The 21,321-nt window shown below is 51.3% G+C and overlaps 6 protein-coding genes across 6 annotated transcripts; 2 read left to right on the forward strand and 4 right to left on the reverse strand.

Moving 5' to 3' along the window:
• Nucleotides 1-1,351: 1,351 nt before the first annotated feature.
• On the forward strand, nucleotides 1,352-1,843 carry BCR38DRAFT_405176 (uncharacterized protein; the record flags this gene model as incomplete). Its single annotated transcript, XM_040857934.1, has 1 exon — nucleotides 1,352-1,843. The coding sequence occupies one exon, from the start codon at nucleotides 1,352-1,354 to the stop codon at nucleotides 1,841-1,843; it is 492 nt and encodes a 163-aa protein (XP_040721778.1).
• Nucleotides 1,844-6,206: 4,363 nt separating this feature from the next.
• BCR38DRAFT_494240 (uncharacterized protein) lies at nucleotides 6,207-8,773 on the reverse strand. Its single transcript, XM_040864716.1, has 4 exons — nucleotides 8,465-8,773; nucleotides 8,159-8,307; nucleotides 6,907-8,077; nucleotides 6,207-6,882 (listed from the first exon to the last, which is right to left on the reverse strand). The coding sequence occupies exons 1-4, from the start codon at nucleotides 8,756-8,758 to the stop codon at nucleotides 6,598-6,600; spliced, it is 1,899 nt and encodes a 632-aa protein (XP_040721779.1). The 5' UTR covers nucleotides 8,759-8,773; the 3' UTR covers nucleotides 6,207-6,597.
• Nucleotides 8,774-15,591: 6,818 nt separating this feature from the next.
• BCR38DRAFT_494259 (uncharacterized protein) lies at nucleotides 15,592-16,788 on the forward strand (the record flags this gene model as incomplete). The annotated part of the gene is made up of 2 exons (XM_040864717.1): nucleotides 15,592-16,118; nucleotides 16,149-16,788. The coding sequence occupies 2 exons, from the start codon at nucleotides 15,592-15,594 to the stop codon at nucleotides 16,567-16,569; spliced, it is 948 nt and encodes a 315-aa protein (XP_040721780.1). The 3' UTR covers nucleotides 16,570-16,788.
• A 302-nt stretch (nucleotides 16,789-17,090) lies between these two features.
• BCR38DRAFT_419187 (uncharacterized protein) lies at nucleotides 17,091-17,726 on the reverse strand. The gene is made up of 2 exons (XM_040859290.1): nucleotides 17,227-17,726; nucleotides 17,091-17,114 (listed from the first exon to the last, which is right to left on the reverse strand). Exon 1 carries the CDS (start codon nucleotides 17,596-17,598, stop codon nucleotides 17,254-17,256), a length of 345 nt encoding a protein of 114 aa, XP_040721781.1. The 5' UTR covers nucleotides 17,599-17,726; the 3' UTR covers nucleotides 17,091-17,114; nucleotides 17,227-17,253.
• A 2,060-nt stretch (nucleotides 17,727-19,786) lies between these two features.
• On the reverse strand, nucleotides 19,787-20,608 carry BCR38DRAFT_419190 (uncharacterized protein). Its single transcript, XM_040859291.1, has 2 exons — nucleotides 20,096-20,608; nucleotides 19,787-20,024 (listed from the first exon to the last, which is right to left on the reverse strand). Exon 1 carries the CDS (start codon nucleotides 20,601-20,603, stop codon nucleotides 20,268-20,270), a length of 336 nt encoding a protein of 111 aa, XP_040721782.1. The 5' UTR covers nucleotides 20,604-20,608; the 3' UTR covers nucleotides 19,787-20,024; nucleotides 20,096-20,267.
• Nucleotides 20,609-20,699: 91 nt separating this feature from the next.
• BCR38DRAFT_419191 (uncharacterized protein) lies at nucleotides 20,700-21,044 on the reverse strand (the record flags this gene model as incomplete). Its single annotated transcript, XM_040859292.1, has 1 exon — nucleotides 20,700-21,044. A coding segment is annotated over one exon (268 nt), but the record flags the coding sequence as incomplete, so codon positions are not given.
• Between the last annotated feature and the right edge of the window lie 277 nt (nucleotides 21,045-21,321).

Raw genomic sequence — 21,321 nt, forward strand, 5'->3', positions numbered from 1 at the left:
GGCCGCTCAAGGGATCAACCCGGGAAGATTTCGTGTTGTTCTTCTGTCGAACAACGTTGCGATTGGTGTCCTCATCCTGGGGCGGGTTTTCCGTCGTCTACTGCCGTATAGTGGGATCGAGGACCGGCTCTTGTGGCTGGCTTGACCGGACCCTTGTATGTCAATGGGCTTGGGTTCTGTAGCTCAGCGGGCCGAGGTGCTTGAGCGGAGTTCTGTACAGGATGGACCGGGGATTGCCTCGTCAGCTTTTCTATAACTGTCTTAGCTCCGGAGGAGCACGAGTGGGCGGCTGCATTGGAGACCGTGGCGGGCCTACTTGAGGTCGTTCTTGATAATTTCGGGAGATGCGACTCTAGGAGGTAGGGGATTTGCTGCGCGGATCGCTATCCCGCCGTCTGGACGGTTTGAAACGGCTGTTTCGATCGCCATCGCCTCTGTAACATCTCATGAGTTCCCAGGGTCAATCGATATTTTAGTAGTGAGGCGCTTCAATTCCAATTCCGAGAACCGCCCCCACCGTCATCATTCACATCTGCAGTTATTAATTGGCCTCCTTCCTACGAACTACACAGGTCTACATGCCAACCAATAATGACTCTCTCAAGCGACATTGACCTTGAGATGTTCTCATAGCTCTTCTTGAGCAGGAATGGCGGCATCCCCTGGTACATAATAACGCCCTCGTCTTGCCCGCAGCCAATCAATCGAGGCTTAGTCACCAACTGGGGGTCCTCCATAGCGTCTGTTGCCTAGCAACAACCACGTCTGTGATCTATGAAACAGTAGAGCTGTTAACCAGGGGTGGTTTGCGAAATTATCATGTTCCACGTTCATAAATACATACATACTATACAAGGTCGGATCACTTGTAGGAATTCACGCGCTTGCTCTATGTACTAGTGTATAGAATTTCTCTATACGCTCAAGCCTTGGATTCTATCACTCGACTACGTACCAGCAGCCGCCATTCTACTTGGTTTAGTCCGCTTTATTTCAACTCACAGTATCGTTCGTGAATGTCCCCCATCCATGATAGTAGTTGTCGGGACCTTCCACATTGAGACTGTCAGGTGCAAATAAACCACAGTGGCTTGGCCTGGACAGGGGTCGGAAATGTATAACTAGGCTGCTGTGACCCCTCTTCTTTTAGAGAGGGCAGCGATTAACTTGTCGTTATTGAGTCCCCTATACTACGCTATTGGTACCTACCTGGTGACTGGCAGCTTGTTTCGCTTGAGCACTCTCGTCCTTCACTTTGCACTTGAAATCCCGTGACATATTAATCGCTCCAACCTACCAGAGGGAGTGCGGACCGTTGGGCAGAGTGCGACAGAGCTTCTATTTATCGACAATGACCTCCGGAGTGCAGACAGAGGGTAGCGGGCAAGGGTCCAGCTTTGACTCCAACACACAGCCCGTTGTGACCCCTTCGGGACAAATCGACGTCGACAATTGTACCGATGAGGAGCTAGACAGAGCCTTGGCGGCTGCAGAAGCCAAGCGCCTCAGACAGAAGAAGAGAGACCGACTTACCGCCCTCTTGAGGGGCGAAGATCCAGACGAACAGCCGGCGGACACCAGTTCCCGTCCGGGGAAGAGATTGAGAGAATCGACTTGGTGGAAGCCATCGATGAGCACTTTACGATACAAGGCTTCTAGTTGGGCAGAGCTCAAGGTTTTTACCTTTGAAGTTAAAAACCGCTGTGCTATCGATTCGTCAAACACAGAGACGGAGGTTGACCGTATTCGGTACGCCACCAGCTGCCTAGAAGGAGGAGTCAAGAGACGTTGGATGGCCTATGTCCAGACGCATTACCAGGGGGACATCACAAACACTAGTTAGGACACTATGGAGAAGTGGCTCTACAATGATGCCGACGATGATGACACCCAACTCCTTCAAACCATGATCAAGCTTTATGGACGAGACTCCAGCTACCATACGACAGGCCAGAAGCTGCAGAACTTTTTGGAGGATTACGAGACGTTGGAAGCGGAGTTGCCCGAACCCTTGCCAGAGCGATATTGGGTCGGACTTCTACTGGTCCGACTGGACCCAGATATGATCCGCCAGATCGTATCCAATGGGATGCCAAAGACCCGAGAAGAACTTGTTGGCGCAGCGAAGCGGGCGGAGACCCTATTACGCGGCAGCAGCCAAGGTCGAGCCAATAAGCCGAGCACTACGGGGTCCCATAATAACCGACCTGACCGTCGTACGGGCTCGTCAGATCAAAAACCCCATGGTTCGGCATCCGATGGTGGGAAACAGCCACCCACTAGTAACCCACCTGCATTGCGATTATCGTCAGCAGAGTGGCTTGCGAACGCGGAGTGCTATTCATGTCACAAGAAGGGCCACCTCGCGGGTAGATGCCCAGAACGGGTACCAGCGACACAGCCAAACCAGTGGGCGAGAGGCTTTCAGGCGCCTATGTCAGCTATTTACGGAAGCACCAGTCCTACGGCACTACGATCCATCACTACCCATACGGGTGGAGACCGATGCCTCTGCATTCGCGATCGGAGCAGTCATCTCACAGCTGGAGAATGGTGTTTGGAGACCAGTGGCATTTATGTCCCAGAAGTTGAAGGGCCCGGAGCTGCGCTATAGCACACCGGAGGCAGAGCTGTTTGCAGTTGTTCAAGCTTTCAAGACATGGAGGCGTTATCTAGCCTACTGCCAGCACACTGTTGAGGTACTGACTGACCACCTCAACCACAAGTACCTCCTTACGAAGGCCCAGCTCAGTGGAAGACAGAGTCGATGGCTTCAGGACCTGATCGAGTTCGACTTTGTGATTGAGTACCGACCGGGTGCTAGGAACCCAGCAGATGGTCTGTCACGAAGACCAGACCACCAGATCAGAGATGGCGAAGCTGAAGAGGCGAGGCGTGAGCACCTCGCTGAGTTCACAATGAAGTTTAAAGTGCCACGTGTAGGCGCTACGACCATTAGAGCGCGGGTAAGAAGGCACCAGCTACCTACCGGTGGTCAACCGGCAGGGCAGCCAGGAACGGCAGAAGAGCTATTGCCATCCCTGGAAGATGATATTCGGGCCTCTCAGGAGAGAAGTCCTTTCGTACGCTCAGAAGCGTGGAAACAGAGAGGCAAGGGCAGGAAGACCGGAGATGCGCTGTGGCAGAAAGGCCAAGATAGGCTGCTCCGCTTCAAAGGTCGTGTGTTTATCCCAGATGACAGCCCTCTCCAGAACGAGCTGCTGCAATTGTTTCACGATAACCCAACTGGTGGTCACCAGGGGGTGACAAAGACGATTGCCCGACTTAGCAAGTCGTACTTTTGGAATGGTCTGGCCAAAGACGTCCGGACCTACGTACCAACGTGCGCGATCTGTCAGAGAACTAAACCGCGGCAACACCTCCCCTACGGCAAGTTGGCTTCGCTGCCAATACCAGGCCGACCGTGGCAAGAGATCTCGTTGGACTTCATCACCGGCCTCCCACAAGCAGTGTCACTGGCGGGGCGAAAGTGTGATGCTGTGCTCGTTATTGTCTGTCGGTTTACGAAGTACTCGTTATATGTACCAGTGTCGAGCAAGTTGACTGCAGATGGCTTTGCGGACCTCTTGTTCTACCACGTCCTTAGGCCATTTGGGCTACCTGACGGGATTGTTTCAGATCGTGGATCTCTGTTTACGAGCATATTTTGGAGGACACTATGCCACTGCTTAGGGGTAAAGCGACGGCTGTCTACAGCGTACCACCCACAGACCGACGGACAGACTGAGAGACAGAACCAGAACCTTGAGCATTATTTGAGAACTTACTGTACCTTCGAGCAGACAGACTGGCCTCACCAGCTTCTTCTGGCGGAGCACGTGTATAACACTTCTAGGCATTCAGCGACCGGTACGTCACCAGCAGAGGCACTATTAGGATACCTTCCGAAAGGGCCTAATGACACGAGAGAATCTGGGCCGGCTAGCATACGGTCCGCTGCTGGGGCTCAAAGGGCAGCTGAGATGCAAAATCAGCATGCCGCAATTGCCCAGTTGTTGGCAACCAGTCAGGTTACGTATGAGAAGTACTATAACCGTGGCCATCTGGACATGAAATTCAAAGTAGGTGATCCTGTTATGCTCTCTACTAAACATATCAAGCAGAAGAGACCGAGTCGAAAGTTGTCAGACAAGTACCTGGGACCCTTCAAGGTCGCAGCAGTAGTTGGTGATCACGGGTTGGCGTATCATTTAGATCTGCCATCCCAGTACAAGATACATAACGTGTTCCCAATCTCGTCGTTAGAGATTTGGAGGCAAAGGGATGGTGAAGCACCAGCTCCCCCCCTGGTGCCTATTGTTGAAGAAGACAGTGAAGTTTATGAAGTCGACGCCATATTAGCCCACCGTGGTGGTGCATGGCGAAGACAGTACTTGATCAAGTGGAAAGGTTACGGCCCAGAAGAGAACTCTTGGGTTGCAAAGAAAGATGTCAGTGACGATCTGATTCGAGACTACGAGGCCAAATTGGCCACAGCCAGCTAGAGGCTGTCCAGACACAAGAAAACACCTGGTACCTACCAGGTGCACAGCACGAAGCACAACCACGACCACAACCTCTTCGAGGTTCCCAAACACATCAGCTTACCTTTTTAGGAGCTGTTTATACATCAGTCTCCTCACCACCGGCATTCTCTTCATCACCGGCAATTTCCTCCAGATCATCCTTGTGCTGCGAAGGAAATTAGAGGAATACGATCATTAGGCATGCACCAGCTGACTTACCACTGCTGCATACGTCTCCGACAGCTCCTGGTGGCAGGTCAACAGACGCTGCAAATCTGATGACTGTGCCTCCAGGGTGGTGCGAATCTTGCTCAACTCAATGGCTGCCTTTTCTGCAGCGGCAGCCTGTCGTTCCAGGGCCAAGAGCTTTCGCTCCTGTTGAGCTGCAGCAGCGCCCTCATCGACAGCCTTGCGCTTATCTGCAGGCATGGTCTTCAGGTTCTTCGCAGTTTGGAGAGCCTTCTTGACAGAGATTTGAGCGGTAGTAAGGGTCTCCTACCAGCTGGTCAGCATGTCCTGACCTACACCTCAATGATTTGGGAATTTTACCTTGTGCTCAAGGTATCCCTCAGAGACAACCGACTCAACGACCCGCACGAGGTCGGCCGAGCACGCTTGTAGCGAGCCTTGGGGCTACTTTAGGTCAGCCAAGTCCGCAGGAGCGGCCTTGTTAGGGAAGGAGCGTACTGCTGAGCAGGGCTTACCACCAAGCCCGCGGCAATATGTGCATTTCGTGGAGCCGCCTGTCCTATTGTTAGTAAGGCGAGCTCAGATCTGAGAAAACAGAACCTACTGTCGTCGTCCTCACAGACAGGAAAGGTGTTGCCAACTGTTGGCTTCCATCTGGTCATGCGATCCAAGCAGCGAGAGCAGGCTGCATGGCGACGTGTGTAGTGGCGCCCGGAAATTCGGGTGCAGTCAGGGCGCAGTTGTCGGCTGGCTGACCGAGATGGGCCTGCTGACATAGTGACAGGGTAGGATCAGGTTGATGTGGGGAAAAGAACCGATAGGATGTGATGGAAGACTGGGTTGAATGTAGGAAAAGAACTGTTGAAGGATTAGGGGCAGAATGGGGGGAAAGGACACCAGTGGAGTCGCAGGAGAGAATCGGTGAAACCTGTGTGAGGAAGTAGGACTATTGGGCAGGCATGGAGTAGAAAATGGATGGAAGATGGTCATTGGCTACTACTACGGAAATATAGGAGGAAAAAAATGGATTGTAGGAAAAAGGGGACTCTCGGACAGAAGCCAGTCGGTTTGGGTGCTTGGGGTGCTGCCTACTCTCTACGGGTTGTCACTAGCCGGAGCTGATTCTATGGACGCTGCAAAGCATATCGTGAGGCACAGGTGTGATTCCTGGTGCTGACTGAGACGAGCTCGACTGCTGGACCTACGGATGAGTCCCAAGGGTGGCCAGTTAGTTGTGTGTCTACGGGAGGATAGCAGGTGGATTCCTGTTGTTCTTCCCGGAGGCGAGTTCGACTGCTGGGCCCTCGGATGAGTCCCAAGGGTGACCAGTTAGTTGTGTGTCTACGGGAGGATAGCAGGTGGATTCCTGTTATTCTTCCCGGAGGCGAGTTCGACTGCTGAGCCTACGGATGAGTCCAAGGGTGACCAGTTAGTTGTGTGTCTACAGGAGGATAGCAGGTGGATTCCTGTTGTTCTCTTGGAGGCGAGTGTGTGTCTACGAAAGGATCGCAGGTGGATTCCTATTGTTCTCTTGGAGGCGAATCTAAGTCTATGGTTAGGAGCAGATGGATTGTTGTTTTGGTTGTCGGAACTAGATGTTCCTAGCTTTGGGGAGTCGACCTTCAGAGGACCCCAGAGGTACACCTGCTGAGTACCTTCGGCTTCTGAGGACAGAAGCCATAGGGAGAGGGCGTCCTGTCAGGTGCAAATAAGCCACAGTGGCTTGGCCTGGACAGGGGTCGGAAATGTATAACTAGGCTGCTGTGACCCCTCTTCTTTTAGAGAGGGCAGCGATTAACTTGTCGTTATTGAGTCCCATATACTACGCTATTGGTACCTACCTGGTGACTGGCAGCTTGTTTCGCTTGAGCACTCTCGTCCTTCACTTTGCACTTGAAATCCCGTGACAGAGACCTGCTGTGGGCTCAACAAACAGTGACCAGTTCGCGGCCTGGATTTCTGCTATCGGTGTCATCTCATGATGAGATGGTGGCCTCACGTTCCGTTCTTGGTTGCCCGTCAGCGTTTCTTCCTCCGATGTTGTCGATACCGTCGATGTCATCGTCACGATTTTGGCGACAAGCCCTTCAAGGCTTTGAGCACCTACTTCGGCCACACTACTGACATCGGCCAACATGCGCAGACGACGCAACGCGTTTTGCACTGCCTGAATTCACGAGCTCCTCGTCACTTCAATTAAGCTCGTGCGAAGTGGGTCTATGCGGTTTATTTTACCCGGACCTGGCTCGCCACCATACTCCTCGGGAAACTCCACATCAAGACAAAGACATACGAGGAGGGCGGCCGCCTCGAATGTAGGAATTATGAGTCCAATGATGCGACTGTGGCTCCCGCCAAGAAATCTGTGTAGAGTGCCGACAGCATCTAGCACGTGAAGAGCAGCAACGGCCATGGCCCTTTTCTGGCTGTATAGCAGCACCTGTTTGAATTTTGGAAGCCTGTCCGTATCCTGAAGTGTCCAGAGGAGAGGCCGGAAGCTCCAGCATAGCGAGTGGTAGATTGCGATGTGTAACATCTGTCGCAGCAGAGGGAGCTTCGGGTGACGCTTGTCCCAGGTTTTGTCGGGCTGCAGTCTAAAGCTGGCCGGAAGCTTGGCAAGGAACTCATCGCAGAACTGGTAATAGCGATCATCGGCGGCCATCATGTTGTACTCTGCCGCCTGTGCCGCCTCCGAATTTCTCCAGAAATTCTCTAGGCGAGCCTGAAGGAGGCGCTCCGTATAGTTATCCGAGGCGTCAGTTTCGGCCTCGGCGTCTCCCCCGCTGCTGTGTTCATCTACTTGGGCGTAGAAAAGACGCATGTGAATCCATTTTCTCTGGGCAGCGGCAACGGGCAACAGCGGCACATGATCGAGAAGTCGAGCCAGATGACTGTCCCAGACGTAAAGGTAACAGTAAGTCCTGTGTCTCATCTCTTTCTGCAGATAATCCATGTGAGGTATCGGTGGGATCTCGTCCCGGTGCATCCCGTCGTTCTGCGCTGTATTTACGGCACTGCCCAAGGCAGCCAAGCACATCGCCATGTCACCTACCATCTGACACTTGAGAGCATGGAACACTACATGCTGGACACGGATCCAGGAGCCTCGCTCGTCGAGTCGGAATGTGATACGTGAGAGACAGACTGCCATCTCTGCGCACATATTGTCGATATGAGAGAGTGAGATGCCATCGATCCTATCAAGGGTATAGTAGGGCGAGGGTAGGAATTGGGTCGCGTAAGAGCAGACCGTGAGCATCAGAACGAGAAACTCGACATCAGCAACACAGAGTGTCGGCCCCTTTTCCCACAGGTCTCGGTATTGTCTAAGGAACCAGGGAGGATATATCAGTTGGTCGATCCTGGCAGTATATGCGAATTAGCTGGGAGATGCAACTGCGGAAATATAAGTGTATCGTCGGCAAGGAGAAAGTATCACCTACCAGGAGATCTCAGACACGAAAACCTGCAGCAATAAGTCGAGGATGTGGCGACGAGGCATGCTGGCAATAAGAGATTTCACTTCCTCCGAGTCCTCGCCGGTCAAAGGCTGACTACATGTGTTTTGCGGCGCATAATCGTTCCCGCCGAACTGGGAACAATCAGCCGGTCCGTCATTAAGACAATATGCTACTCTCAAGTGCATATGAGAGTACTACACCAGACAGTCGTAAAGATGGCGAATCACAGTGATGCGTAATGCACCGTGCTTCCCACGGTTTTTCTTTTTTTTTTCTTTTTGAACTCACTTTACGGATAAGCGCCAGGCTGTTTGAAGTACTGCTTTCGATATAACCATATCTTGCAGCCAGTGGTGACAGATCTTGGCCGCCAAGACCCGGGGGGGACACGCCAGACTTGGTTGAAAGCACAAAGCTTGAGTCGACGAATTCCGCAGGCAGAGCCGAGTCATCGATATCGAGGCTTCGCGGGGACTTCAATAAATGCCGCGTGTCTGGATGGGAATGATAAATACATCTTTCCATTTGCCGACGCTTGGAACAATGATTGCACGGATATTGGCGATCGCACTGTTGTACCATGTCAGTAACAGCTCCACTGCTTGGATAGAGGGAGGAACTCATAGAAATTCTGTTTCTTGATGTAGCGTGGGATGCACGACGAAACCGAACGCTTCTTGGACGACGGTTGCATCTAGAATCTCCGAAAACGTGATCTCACCACTTTTCAGATTTGGTCAACTTTTACCCACTCGGGATTCTGTCTGACAGTTTCAAGACACAAGAAAATGCTGTATGATACATCAAATAAAGCTGTAAGCATATGTATTAATGCTATCTACGGACAGCCTGCCACATAGACTAATATACTACGTGTTCGACGCTGAAGCATGGCCGCATGCTCACGCCGTTCGGAGTGCAGACCGGTAAGCCGGTCTCTCGGAGCGACACCCCGGATGCAGGATCCTTCAGAATCCTTCGAACTCTCCGAGACCAGGATTCGAGTGTCCCAGCTCTCAAAAAATGTTCGCACATGCTCTAGGGCTCGCAACTTGACAGGGTATACCATCCCCACCACCCCACCGGTAACGTTAATTGAGCACAATACTGCAAAAACACTACATTTTTACTTACACATAATTCCGTACATATTGAAGCTATTTATACCGTAGTTATACCATTATGTAGCTATTGTTATGGAATTTATTTTTTTTTTTTATTATTAAATACGCCGTAGGCTCGAAGCCCCCGGTACCTCTACTAGTACTCCCGTATGTCAAACCGTGCCCTAATGGCTGGACTAAATACATACGCTGCGTCGTCGGTTCGCCCTATTGGCGACTGCGTTGCGTTCACTACCATACTACGTTGGTTCTCAACCTACCAACAAAGTCCCCCCTGAGAAGATCGATGCTATCTGGGCCTTGAAGCTGTCCGACCCGTCCCTAGCAGCCATCTTACAATAGTCCCACTAACTACTGGTTCTCCTGTTGCCGTTGCGAGGTCTCTGCGAGAGTATAGTGGCCGTGGTGCGATGGCGGCCCGTAATCGTTCCCTCGGTCCTTCCAACAGCCCGCAAAAGAGGATTACGTGCTCTGCCGTCTCAGGGGCATCGCCACAGCGGCATAGCGGCGAGTACACGCCAAAAGCCCCTGTCTTGAATAAGAAGGCTGCTAGTCCTATTTTTTCCGTCCTGATCTGGCACAGCGTAGACGCCTCCAGTCGGTTCAGGCCGAAATACTTGCCCCCTTTCGGTATCTGCATCGAAGGGCCCTCCGGTTCCTCAGCGATAGCGCGTCGCTGGCGATCGTGATGCTCTGCTCCGGTGAGCCATCTCTTCCTCCAGTGGTCGAGGAGGGCAGCCGGGACCTCCTTTTCCTCACTCATCCACTCGGAGCCCCGGGCCTCCTTCTCCATAGTGTACCCTGCCGGTCGGAGTAGCTGCGACGCCTGCTTCCTCTTCGCCGGCCTATCCTGCCGGAGTATATGTGACGCTTTAGCGCTCGCGCTGCGAAGCAGATTTCTCTTCCCGCTAAGCCGTAGCCGTTCTTCAAACTTAGCAGCCCGGGCACTAAGATAGAGGTCTAGTGGCGGGATTGCTGCTTCTGCTTCCAGGTGGCGAACCGGCGTCGCTTTGTGGGCACCACAGACTACCCGGAGGCACTCGTTCTGTATCCCCATCAGGCTCTTAGCTGGCCCTGCCGGTTCCTCACTTATAGTATGCCACGCAGTCGCCCCGAAGGCGATTGCGCTACGGATAACCACCGTATATAACAGCCTCGCCCGTATAAGATCGCAGCCCCACGACATATTGACTAGCTTTGTCAGGGCTAGCTTTTGAGTTGCCATTTTTGTTTTAACACGCTCAACATGGGCGTGCCACGTCAGTTTGCGGTCGAACCAGACTCCTAGGAACCTGGCTGAGACTACCGGCGACACTGTGGCGTCCCCAAGGCGAATACTTTGCGGCAAGGGCTCTCGGGCCCTAGTAAAGTGCATTAGCTCACTCTTGTCAGGAGCGAACTCCATCCCGTGCCTCACTGCCCACCGCTGACACGTAGCCCATGCGCTCTCCAACCGGCGGCAGGTCGTGTCTGGATCGGTGCCGACGCTTAGCAGGTTCGTGTCGTCCGCGAACCCGACTACTAAAAGTAGTGGATGCTGCTCCGCTAGCTCCTCGTACAGCGTTGAAATGTATAATATAAACAGTATCGGGGATAGCGGTGACCCCTGGGGGACGCCAGCTCGTAGGGGGATTGGCTCTGACTCCTTGCCATCGAACCGGAGGCGTACCGTTCTATCCTCCACGAAGCTGCGTACCCACTCCTGAACCCACTCCGGGTAGCCTTTCCGGGCTAATATGGAAATCAGCCGTCTGTAATTGACCGTATCGAATGCCCCCTTGATGTCTAGCTGTAGCAGCGAGGCGATGCCCCCGCGTCTCCACGCCGTATAGACCACGTCCTCAACTATACGTATTGCCAGTTCGGTGGACCTCCCAGCGCGGTTACCCATTTGGCCGTTTGGTAGTAGGCCGGCCGCCTCAGCTACTTTGGTGATACGCTGGCTCATCGCCGTCTCTATTACCTTCCCTACCGTGCTAAGCAGGGCAATGGGGCGCCAGCCGCCAGGGGTCTGCTTCTGAGCTGTCGTTTTATTAGGCTTAGGGATAATAACCACCCTCGCTGAGCGGAAGCGCTCCGGGTAGTACCCCAGCCTAAAGCTAGCTGTTGCCAGATCCGCTAGGATCTCCCATAGGGGTTCACCGCAGGCCTTTAGCAGGCCAGTGGGGATCAGGTCGTCGCCGGGAGCCTTCCGAGCAGCCGTTATGGAATTTAAGAATATCGCCACCTCTTGACTGTACGATCACTTTGTGTGACTACAGCGGCCGGCAAATCATCGGCCGTAGCCTCTGATTTTGATGAATCAACCCCTTCATCCTCAACTTCCACAACTTTCCCATTATTGGCTGGTTCTTGACGGTTATTAGGGGGTATAGGCTCCCCTGCAGCTAGTGCTTCTGATACTGTTATAAAACGGCGATTCGGATTTGGCAGTGACTTGCGCTTTTTACCCCTTTTCAAGCGGTCTAGTTCCTCCTGTAATGCTGTAGCCCTAGTGCGTTCGGCTACCAACTCTGCCTCTAAGGATTCAACCCCCTTGGCAACCTTCTGTAGCCTATAGCGGCTATGTGGGCTTGACTTGTTCGCAAAGTTGCGGATTTGACGGCTCGTACGGGGTGTAGAATCACTGTCAAGTCCAGGGGCTTGTGGCGGCGGTGGAGTGCCCCTTTTATCAACATCTACCTGGATTTCTGGATGCCGTAGTGCCTTGGCCCTTGAAATTGGCCAATTTCCAGTAGTTCTCCAGCCAGATTTAATGACCTTATCGGTTATAGCCTTGCGTGCAGTACTATAACACCGGAGATCGCGGAGGACATTGCTGGGTTTTTGAGATTCATCGATAACTTCATCGAACAGCGTTAAATCATCAAACAGATTACGGCAATCGATTCTTCATAGGCGCTTACATCGGATAGTCACCTCGCATCGCTTGCGAATCGAGGGCGCAAAGCCATGGAGATGCCGATGGTAATTGACGGGGGACGGGCGGGACTCCAACAGAGTTTTCACCACCCCCAAGCGAACGAAAGCGCCTACGCGCCGAGCGTGGAGCGTAGTAGCGACGAAAACGCAACGAAGAAGCAAATCGACAGCGAACGAGCGAGCGTCGAACAAAAGATTACCGACTTAGTACCTCTCGAGAAGATCGAGGTTATGGGAGGCTTAATGGAACGCAAGGCGCTGGAACAGACAGCTTCAAGGCCCAGATAGCATCGATCTTCTCAGGGGGGACTTTGTTGGTAGGTTGAGAACCAACGTAGTATGGTAGTGAACGCAACGCAGTCGCCAATAGGGCGAACCGACGACGCAGCGTATGTATTTAGTCCAGCCATTAGGGCACGGTTTGACATACGGGAGTACTACTAGAGGTACCGGGGGCTTCGAGCCTACAGCGTATTTAATAATAAAAATAATAATATAACACCGGATAAAGTTGACTTTATCAACTGGCGCCGCATCCGTCATTCTATCCAATTTACTGACTTCTGCCCTATAGGCCGACTTCAATACGTTAAAGGGGCCATTTTCATTTGGCTGTAAGCCATGGGAAGTGTGTGCCGGTAAGTAACAACAGTATACATTGTACATAAAGCACGTAGTCATCCACTCATCCTATATAGCCCAGTTAGTACAGTTATACTGCAATAACTAGAAGACTTACAGAGGCGTGGGATCCATGGCCATCTAGTATAATTAGCCTAGCATCAGAGGGGTTTGCTGGCTGCGTCTGAGGCAAGTATACGTCAATAAGCCATTGATGGCCTATATGGTTGTCTGTCCAGCCATTTTGTGACGTTATATAGCGCCAGTGGGGACAGATCTCTCGGAATTGGTCAATGAACCTCTGTTTTTGGAGCTCTTTGCCCTTAAACACTATACCTGGCTCTGGAAGGCGGCCATCGGCTGTAGTGGCTTCAATAAAGGTAGTCCAACTACGGCCCTGTGAGCTCTTAATTATAGCCTTCTGTTGGACGTCAGAACTCCCCAATACGAGCCCGTCAAGGCCTATAGTATAGTAATTAGCATAGATAATTGCCTAAGAGACTAATAGATAGTCACCAAAGCCAGCCATTATGCCTCCCTTATCGACAGTAACTGTATTTTCTGGCTTAATCCAGCCGTATTCTCTCTCACGGATATCAAAGTACCAATGTACGGCTTTTGGTGTAAACGAGTTGAATCGAGCTGTCTCCTGCTTTCTACCTGTCAGGGTACGGCTAGGCCGAAGGCAATAGTACAGAGTGATGGGGAGTAACGGGCGTCCCTCCTACGTAATACCGGGTGGTCACTGGCGGTCTCAGGTAGGGGTGCCCACGGTGATGCATTGATCTCTGTCCTCTCTATCTTCCTCCGTCTCGACTCCTTACTTATAGCCAGCCGAGGTTCTCTCTTGGATTCTGGATGTTTGCTTCCGTATGTCTGTGTTCCTCCGACTTCGGCCAATATCTTGGACAGCGGTTCCTTATCTGCAACCAAGCGATTCCCTATCCGCTGCAAACGGCTTCAACGGCTCTCATTCGCCACAAGCGGCTCTCTAGCCGCCACAAACGGCTTCCCGGTTCCTCATTCGCCACCAACGACTTCCTACCTGGTGGAAGCCGGCCCGCCTCGGATGACACTTGTGGCTCTGACAACTCCTTCCCTATCCTACTTCGAGATGGTCCTTATATAGATAGCTAGGCCGCCGCTTGGACCCGGCATAACAGCAGGGTCGGCGATGCCAAGGATCTTGACTCTCGTCATCCCAAAGCTTCACATAGATTGTAATCATGATTCGGGAGTCTTTTGTCCGAAACACCCCTCCGGCGGCCCACCGGTGTCCTGCGTTCAGTGTCCTGACACCCACTGGTGCCTATGGCATTCTGTTCTCTGACACTTCTCAGGGGGGACTTTGTTGGTAGGTTGAGAACCAACGTAGTATGGTAGTGGACGCAACGCAGTCGCCAATAGGGCGAACCGACGACGCAGCGTATGTATTTAGTCCAGCCATTAGGGCACGGTTTGACATACGGGAGTACTAGCAGAGGTACCGGGGGCTTCGAGCCTACGGCGTATTTAATAATAATAATAATAAAAATCTATTAAGATCCGTATAATTGAAGTTGAAGTAATTATAGTGTAGGTGCTGCTAATTTGGTTACCGGTGGGGTGGTGGGGGATGGTAGGAATTCAAGCGGCCTTTTCCACAGTAATCTGAACCAATTTCTCTTTACTTGGACAGGCATTCAATGTCTGACGTACCTGTTGAGGTACTTTATGTTCCCCTATAGATCTGATTGTGCCTGTTGAGGCCATTGTTCCCATCTTTCACCTGTTGAGGTGATTGTTCAAGGGCCTGTTGAGGTTCCTTTTCTTCCCCAGCCTGCTGAGGCTACAGTTGTTAGTACCTGTTGAGGTACTTGTCGTTCCGATCAGGGCAAGGAGCTCTTGATCTTGTTATTTCTTTCCACCTCCCGGATAGTAAGGTCTTGTTGAGGATCTTGTTATCCGTTGCCATCATCTTACACCTTAAACCTGCAGGTGGTTTCACTGCCCGTCGTCAATGCTTAATTTGGGTTTCGATTGAAGCGCCTGACACGCTAGAATCATGTCGCTTTCTTTTCAATTTGATCCCATCTTGGTATGTGTAAAGATGTTAATTAAAAGGTTGTTCGTACGGTGCTGTGGATCTAAGTGTGGCTTGCCCTAAGCCCCACAAGTGTGGCGCTAGGCCCCACAAAAGTGGAAATAAAGCCAACGCTGTTACCGCGTTGCATAGAAACCTAGACTTATCATCAATCAATCCACGAATCAACAGATCTGACCACACAGCTGACTTGGCACGAATTCAATGAACTTGACATTCGTGACATGAGTCCAGTGCGGTAGATCGACCAGGATACACAGTGCCAAGAAAAAGTGGCCAACTTGCTTGTGGGGTACGTTACATGATAATTACTAGGTCCTCCCGCAGCATGTTTTTTTTATCGCCGGCTTAAGTCCGAAGCCCGGTGGCCTTATGGGATACCTACATATGCTACTGTTTTATCATGGAGGATTGTGATGTTTATTGAGCTAAGTTAACCTACGTCAGGTGTAACGGCAGAATGTTACCTATCTAACTAGTGTACATTGTTACGGAGTAACTAGGGCTCCGCCAGTGGACTGTGTGCCACCAGTCCTCTGTTATTTTATTTGATATGGCTGGTCGAACGAAATATGTAGTCATTGAACCACCCGTCCCTCTTCCTCCTCCCTCACAGACACATACATACCCAGAAACAGCCTCATTATCAGCACCAGCAGTTCAACATGCCTGAATTCAACGGGACTACAACGCAGGACGAAGTCATCGCTGCCTTCGGCTCTTGCGCCAAGGGTCGCACCTTTGTCATCACCGGCGCTGGCCAGCCGAGCATTGGAAGCCAGATGGCCACCGCCTTGGCCAAGGTCGAGCCCGGGCACATACTGATCGCGTCTCGGTCCTTCAGCAAGGTCGAGCCTGTGATCAAAAGCATCGAGGCCACTAACAAGTCCATCAAGACATCCTTTGTCCAGGTCGACCTGTCTGATCATATATCAGTCCGACAGGCTGCCGCCAAGATTCTGCAGGCAGCTCCCGCCATCAATGTGCTAATCAACAGTGCCGGCAACATGGCCATCAACGAGTACACTCTAGACAAGCAGGGCATTGAGATTCAGCTATCTGTCAACCACGTCGGCCACTTCCTGCTGATAAACCTGCTGGTTCCTGGGTTGCTGGCTGGTGCCGCCGAGTCCACGGCCGGCGCCCGTGTTGTGAACCTGACCAGCGGCGGCTATCTCGTCAGCCCCGTCCGGTTCGACGACTAAAATTTCAACAACGGTAGCGCATATCAACGCTGGAAAGCCTACGGCCAGGCCAAGACGGCAAACATTCTGTTCTCCTTTGGACTCACTAGGCGCCTCCGATCGCGCGGTATCACTTCGACAGCTGCCCATCCCGGCTATAACAGCGATACCGAACTGGCTAAGCACCTGACCTGGGCTGACTTTGACGAGATCGAGCCCACTTCCAAGGCTAACACGGGCAAGGAGTTCGTCTGGGAAGAACCGAGGATAAAGGCCTTTGACCAGATCGCCGCCACGCCCCTCATTGCCGCTCTCGACCCTGACCTTCCTGCCAAGTCACCCGCTTACCTGCAGAACAGCTGCGTCACTCCGTGTGATGAAACGGCAAGCAGTTCCGAGAATGCAGACAAACTTTGGAAGTTGAGCGAAAAGCTTGTTGGTCAGGAATTCAGTCACTAAGTGTCAGGTGCAAATAAGCCACAGTGGCTTGGCCTGGACAGGGGTCGGAGATGTATAACTAGGCTGCTGTGACCCCTCTTCTTTTAGAGAGGGCAGCGATTAACTTGTCGTTATTGAGTCCCCTATACTACGCTATTGGTACCTACCTGGTGACTGGCAGCTTGTTTCGCTTGAGCACTCTCGTCCTTCACTTTGCACTTGAAATCCCGTGACACTAAGCTATCAGCCAGATGTCACGGCATGGCATATAGCGAGGTGTTGGACCCTCAAGGCTACTACCCCAAGACTGCCAAGTCAAAGAGAAAAGTATATGGCCGCAAACCGTACGATTATGGGCCAATATGACCTCTACCCATCGAACCACACAAGTCCTGGCTGTGGGACAGGCATCAGTCATTCATGTCTATATAAGGCCCCTATGGCCGCCATTTATGTGTATCCTGGTCGATCTACCGCACTGGACTCATGTCACGAATGTCAAGTTCATTGAATTCGTGCCAAGTCAGCTGTGTGGTCAGATCTGTTGATTCGTGGATTGATTGATGATAAGTCTAGGTTTCTATGTAACGCAGTAACAGCGTTGGCTTTATTTCCACTTTTATGGGGCCTAGAGCCACACTTAGATCCACAGTGTGGCTAACTTGCCTATGGAGCCACTAGGTTGAATATGGCCCGAGCGCCACATTAGCCAAAGTGGGCTAGCCCCGTCACAGGGAAGCCAGCTATTCGGGTTTGCCCGGGCTTTCCGGGATAGGAGGCGCTGGGAGTCTGGTTAAAGTGGTAGCGAGAAACGGTTGGGCTAAGTTCGGTTTTGTCCGGGCTTACCGCACAGGAGGCGGTAGAATTGTCCATCCGGAGATTGAATTTAGGGAGCTCTGGTTCTCTGTGCCCAGGTATGTGAAGTGCGGGCCGTTTGAGAGGTAAAGAGGTAGAACTGCTGGGATGGGATATGGGAAGCCCCGGTTCTCCGAGGCTTGGTTTGTGAAGGAAGTATGGGCTGTTTAAGAGTTGGGATGTACTAAGGGGCATAAAAGAGAAGAGAGATGTATTATGGTTAGTGAAGAATGCTAGGCTAGTGCTGTTGAGTTGGAACCAAGTAGTGGCGGATACGCAGGTACCACCTCTGACAAGATGAGATATGGCTGGTTCTCTAAGGCATGCTATGCGAAGTTCAATAATCACGACGGGTAATTTCGGGGTCGACAATCCGCTACAAGGTGACCATTTAACTGAATAAAGGGTCTGTTTCGGTCGAGGATATGTTACCTAAGTACAAGTTTCATAGTTCCTCTAGTGGCAGATCTGTCGGCTAGCGTCAAAAGAATTTTCTGTACCTGAAATCTGCGCCAGTGATATTCGGTCGACACACTCGATATGCTCGCTCGTACTTGGGTAAGCAGCGTGAGACGCCGTAATAGAAGCGGCCGTAGGTATATTCGGCCTATCAGGGTCAGTCGCAAGCAGAGGGGTAGCGTCCGTGTCGTACCTGAGTATAATCAAAAAGTTCGGGACAAGCCGCTGCCGGCTTCTGGATCGAAAGACGGGTTCCAATACGAGTCAAGCCACTGATAACGCCATCCTTGAGCTACGTTCGAGATACGAGACACAACCGGATTTGAAAGAGGTCATCAGAACGCTTTGCCAAAAAAAAAGAGGAACTGGCAATGGAGCATGTGCCCCTTCCAGCGAATATGCTATAGCTACATGAGAGGCATGCATGGCTGCTCGAAACAAGGGGTGGAGGTAGCAACCCCAAGAAACGCAAGCGAGCCAAAGGCAGCAAGGCGCTAAGCCGAGATTGAAACGATTGTCTCATACAAGTATTCAAGAGTAGAACTATTTGATAATACTCGACTTGCCGCCCTTGATTTAAAGCCACGCCGCACAACTTTCACTTATCCACGATGTTATCCCCTCCAAAACGACGACCGTCATTCTACGACTTCTGTAGATTTCGTGGGTTAGGATAATATGGCGCTTTGCCGTTGGTGCGGTCTATGTAAAATGGTGGCTTCCTTTCCCAACCGAATGCGTTGTGTAACGAACGAATCTCTTCATTGACATAGTTCTCCGTCGGCTTTCCTGCGGATGTTGCTAAAACCTGCCTGCCGAAGATAACTTTGATGACGCGTATATTCTGAGCTTGTTAGTGTGCTGTAGCAAACTGGTACTCTTCGTTGAAAATATCGGCAATGATGTAGTTCTTTCTGTCGAATTGTTGTACTGCGAGGAAGCGCCAGTTATCCTCTATGTTGCATGAAACAAGGTTTTGTTGTTGGATAACCCCGATTGCCGCTTCAATAATACCCCGACCTGAGACGACAATGTCTTCCTCTTTTCGATCACCTGGATGAAAGTGAGGGCTGTTGGGTTGAACGACAATAAGGACTCGGGCCTCGTCGTTCATCGTGATTGCAATGGGCTAGGCACTGTGTCTTGGTCTGTGACAACGTGATGCTACAGTTTTATGAGCAAATTGTTCTATCGAATTTAAATATACGTTGACAGGAACTAACCTCTTTACCTTTGTATATTAACAGCCTAGGATCTCCGGGATGAGAAGGAGCTGGTGTAGTCGTATATTGTCGAGAGAATGAATTGTGGGGCGGCTTGGAGTTCCATTGGCGCTACCACACATCCATATCGGAAAAGCTATTATCCGGTAGCTTGTAAGATCTCCCAAATCAAGACTTTGCAAGCTTAACACTGGACTTCAGGGATCAGCACCAAGTCAATCAAAGAGGCACTTCCTGCCTCATTCGGAGCTATGCAGGTATCTTCTCAATGTGACGTAGCCATGGCAGCAATCATCTAGATTTCTTAATGACATCGCTCGCTTTCCTCGAGGTCCCGTTGGCTGACAACATCTTGCTTGCTCGTTGACTTGTCTTAATCCTAAGTGTCGATGATCGATTGTAGGCAAAAGATCCGGGGTTTTACCTTGTGACGTAGTGCCAAGCCTGACTAACGGGATTGGGCGTACCACGTGGAACCTCCACGTCCACCTGCTTCCTGGGATCTGGACCGCGGGCTCGCAATACTCCCCACCCACTTCTCTCTGGGACGTTGTCAGATGCAAATGAGCCACAAGTGGCTTATAGGCCCTGTACAGTCGCTGGGTTCCAGTGGATTGCCAGGGTCTGACCCAGACATGAGCGGAGAATATATAAATAGGCTGTTGCAACCCCTCCTCTCATAGGAAGGCCAGCGGTTAATTTGTCGTTATTGAGTCCCCTATACTGCACTACTGGTACCTATCTCGTCGCTGGCAGCTTGTTTCTCTCTAGCATCTCGTCCTTCCCTCCATATTTGAAAACCCGTGACAGACGTCTACTTTCTTTTCAAGATATCTACTTCCTTCCTGGGACGTACACTCGCTACCCTAAGACGTCTATTTCTCCTGGGACATCGCTTGTTCCTGGGACGATTCAGGTGTCGATAATTGGAAACAACTAGTAAGTTGAGCACTTATACCTTCGTATATCTTTCTATATATGTATATGTGAACGTTACTGATATGCTGTAGCAACATGTGTCATTTCGTGGCGACCTTTTGTCCGAGATGCGGTACATGGGCTGGCACAAGGCGCACTATTGACTGTGGTTGGTGATGGGAACCACGTCCCAAATGCGCATAACACGACGAATGATTTCAGAATGTGCGCAGTTTGCTCGAACCCTACACCACCGGACTCCGATTAAAGGCTGCCAATGGCAGGGACATGAAGGAAGAGAACAAGCTGGATCTGATGGCGGGCTTTGGTTGGAGTATTAGCAGATGCCTTGGAGTACCAGGAGCGGGGAACTGACGTCCAAACATCCCGGTCACGAATATCGTCATCCTCGATGACCATGCGGTAACGGTCCAAACCTCCTAGGCATTCAATCCATATATCTTCAAACGCCGGCACTGTTTCATATAGCAGAGCCAACATAGAGTATGCGATAGAAATAAAGGTTAGCATGTGTTCTAGCGAAGCTGGTAAACACATCCTAAGCAACTCAAGGAAAGAATGGATGCCGTAACGCCACATACGAGCCTTATCCGGCCAGGTATAACCCAGCCTTTCATGCATTGTATAAGGCAGCCAGTTGCCTTGTCTCGCAGAGCCACTATATTGCGAACCAAGCATATATCGCGTGTTGATCTCCTTTACCTCTCCTCGCTTTGTACAGCCTATGAATATAATCTTTCGAGCGACGGCAATCAGTGCTTTAGTAATTGGGTTTTACCGCCAGCACATATGTATTGAGCCAGTCTGCAGACGGCCTCTGCGACGTCCGGTCGTGAGGTTATCGCTGCGTACAGTACGCTACCAACCTTCCTCTGATACAGTCGTTTGGTATCTTCGTCGGCCTGGCCGTCGAAAGGCTTCAGCTCATGGTAGGGGTTTCTTGGCACTTCTGGATAGTTGCCAACCGTCTGAATTTGGTACGGTTGAACCAATTTGTCAATATACGACCTCTGTGACAGCTGTCAGATAGGGCACCTGGTTCCTAGGTTCAGAAATGATATGGCACTGGAGAAGACTATTGTCACTTAAAGTTCAGAAGGCGAAGGGACCCCCTTTTCTCAAAAGTAACACCAAAGTTACTGTCCACTTAGGGGTCAGATACTTGAACAACGTACCTCCGACATGTTCTAAAGAATCTATAAAAGACAGAGCAACGGGAGTTCGCGAGAACAGAGAAGACAGAAAACAATACACCTCATTCATATATAATCTTGTCGGCTGGTGTAGTTGGTCACTT

Source organism: Pseudomassariella vexata (genome assembly GCF_002105095.1).
Source record: "Pseudomassariella vexata strain CBS 129021 chromosome Unknown BCR38scaffold_1, whole genome shotgun sequence".
Lineage (NCBI taxonomy): Eukaryota > Fungi > Ascomycota > Sordariomycetes > Amphisphaeriales > Pseudomassariaceae > Pseudomassariella > Pseudomassariella vexata.

What these genes read in the sequence shown, in the direction of transcription:
- BCR38DRAFT_494240 (XM_040864716.1), bottom strand. Translation starts at nt 8,758, where the DNA reads ATGGTACAACAGTGCGATCGCCAATATCCGTGCAATCATTGTTCCAAG. An exon ending in GCCTGGCGCTTATCCGTAAA is followed by an intron (nt 8,308 to 8,464) that starts GTGAGTTCAAAA and finishes GATTGTTCCCAG; the next exon opens with TTCGGCGGGAACGATTATGC. An exon ending in TTCGTGTCTGAGATCTCCTG is followed by an intron (nt 8,078 to 8,158) that starts GTAGGTGATACT and finishes ATATACTGCCAG; the next exon opens with GATCGACCAACTGATATATC.
- BCR38DRAFT_419187 (XM_040859290.1), bottom strand. Translation starts at nt 17,598, where the DNA reads ATGCCCCTTAGTACATCCCAACTCTTAAACAGCCCATACTTCCTTCAC.
- BCR38DRAFT_419190 (XM_040859291.1), bottom strand. Translation starts at nt 20,603, where the DNA reads ATGTGGCGTTACGGCATCCATTCTTTCCTTGAGTTGCTTAGGATGTGT.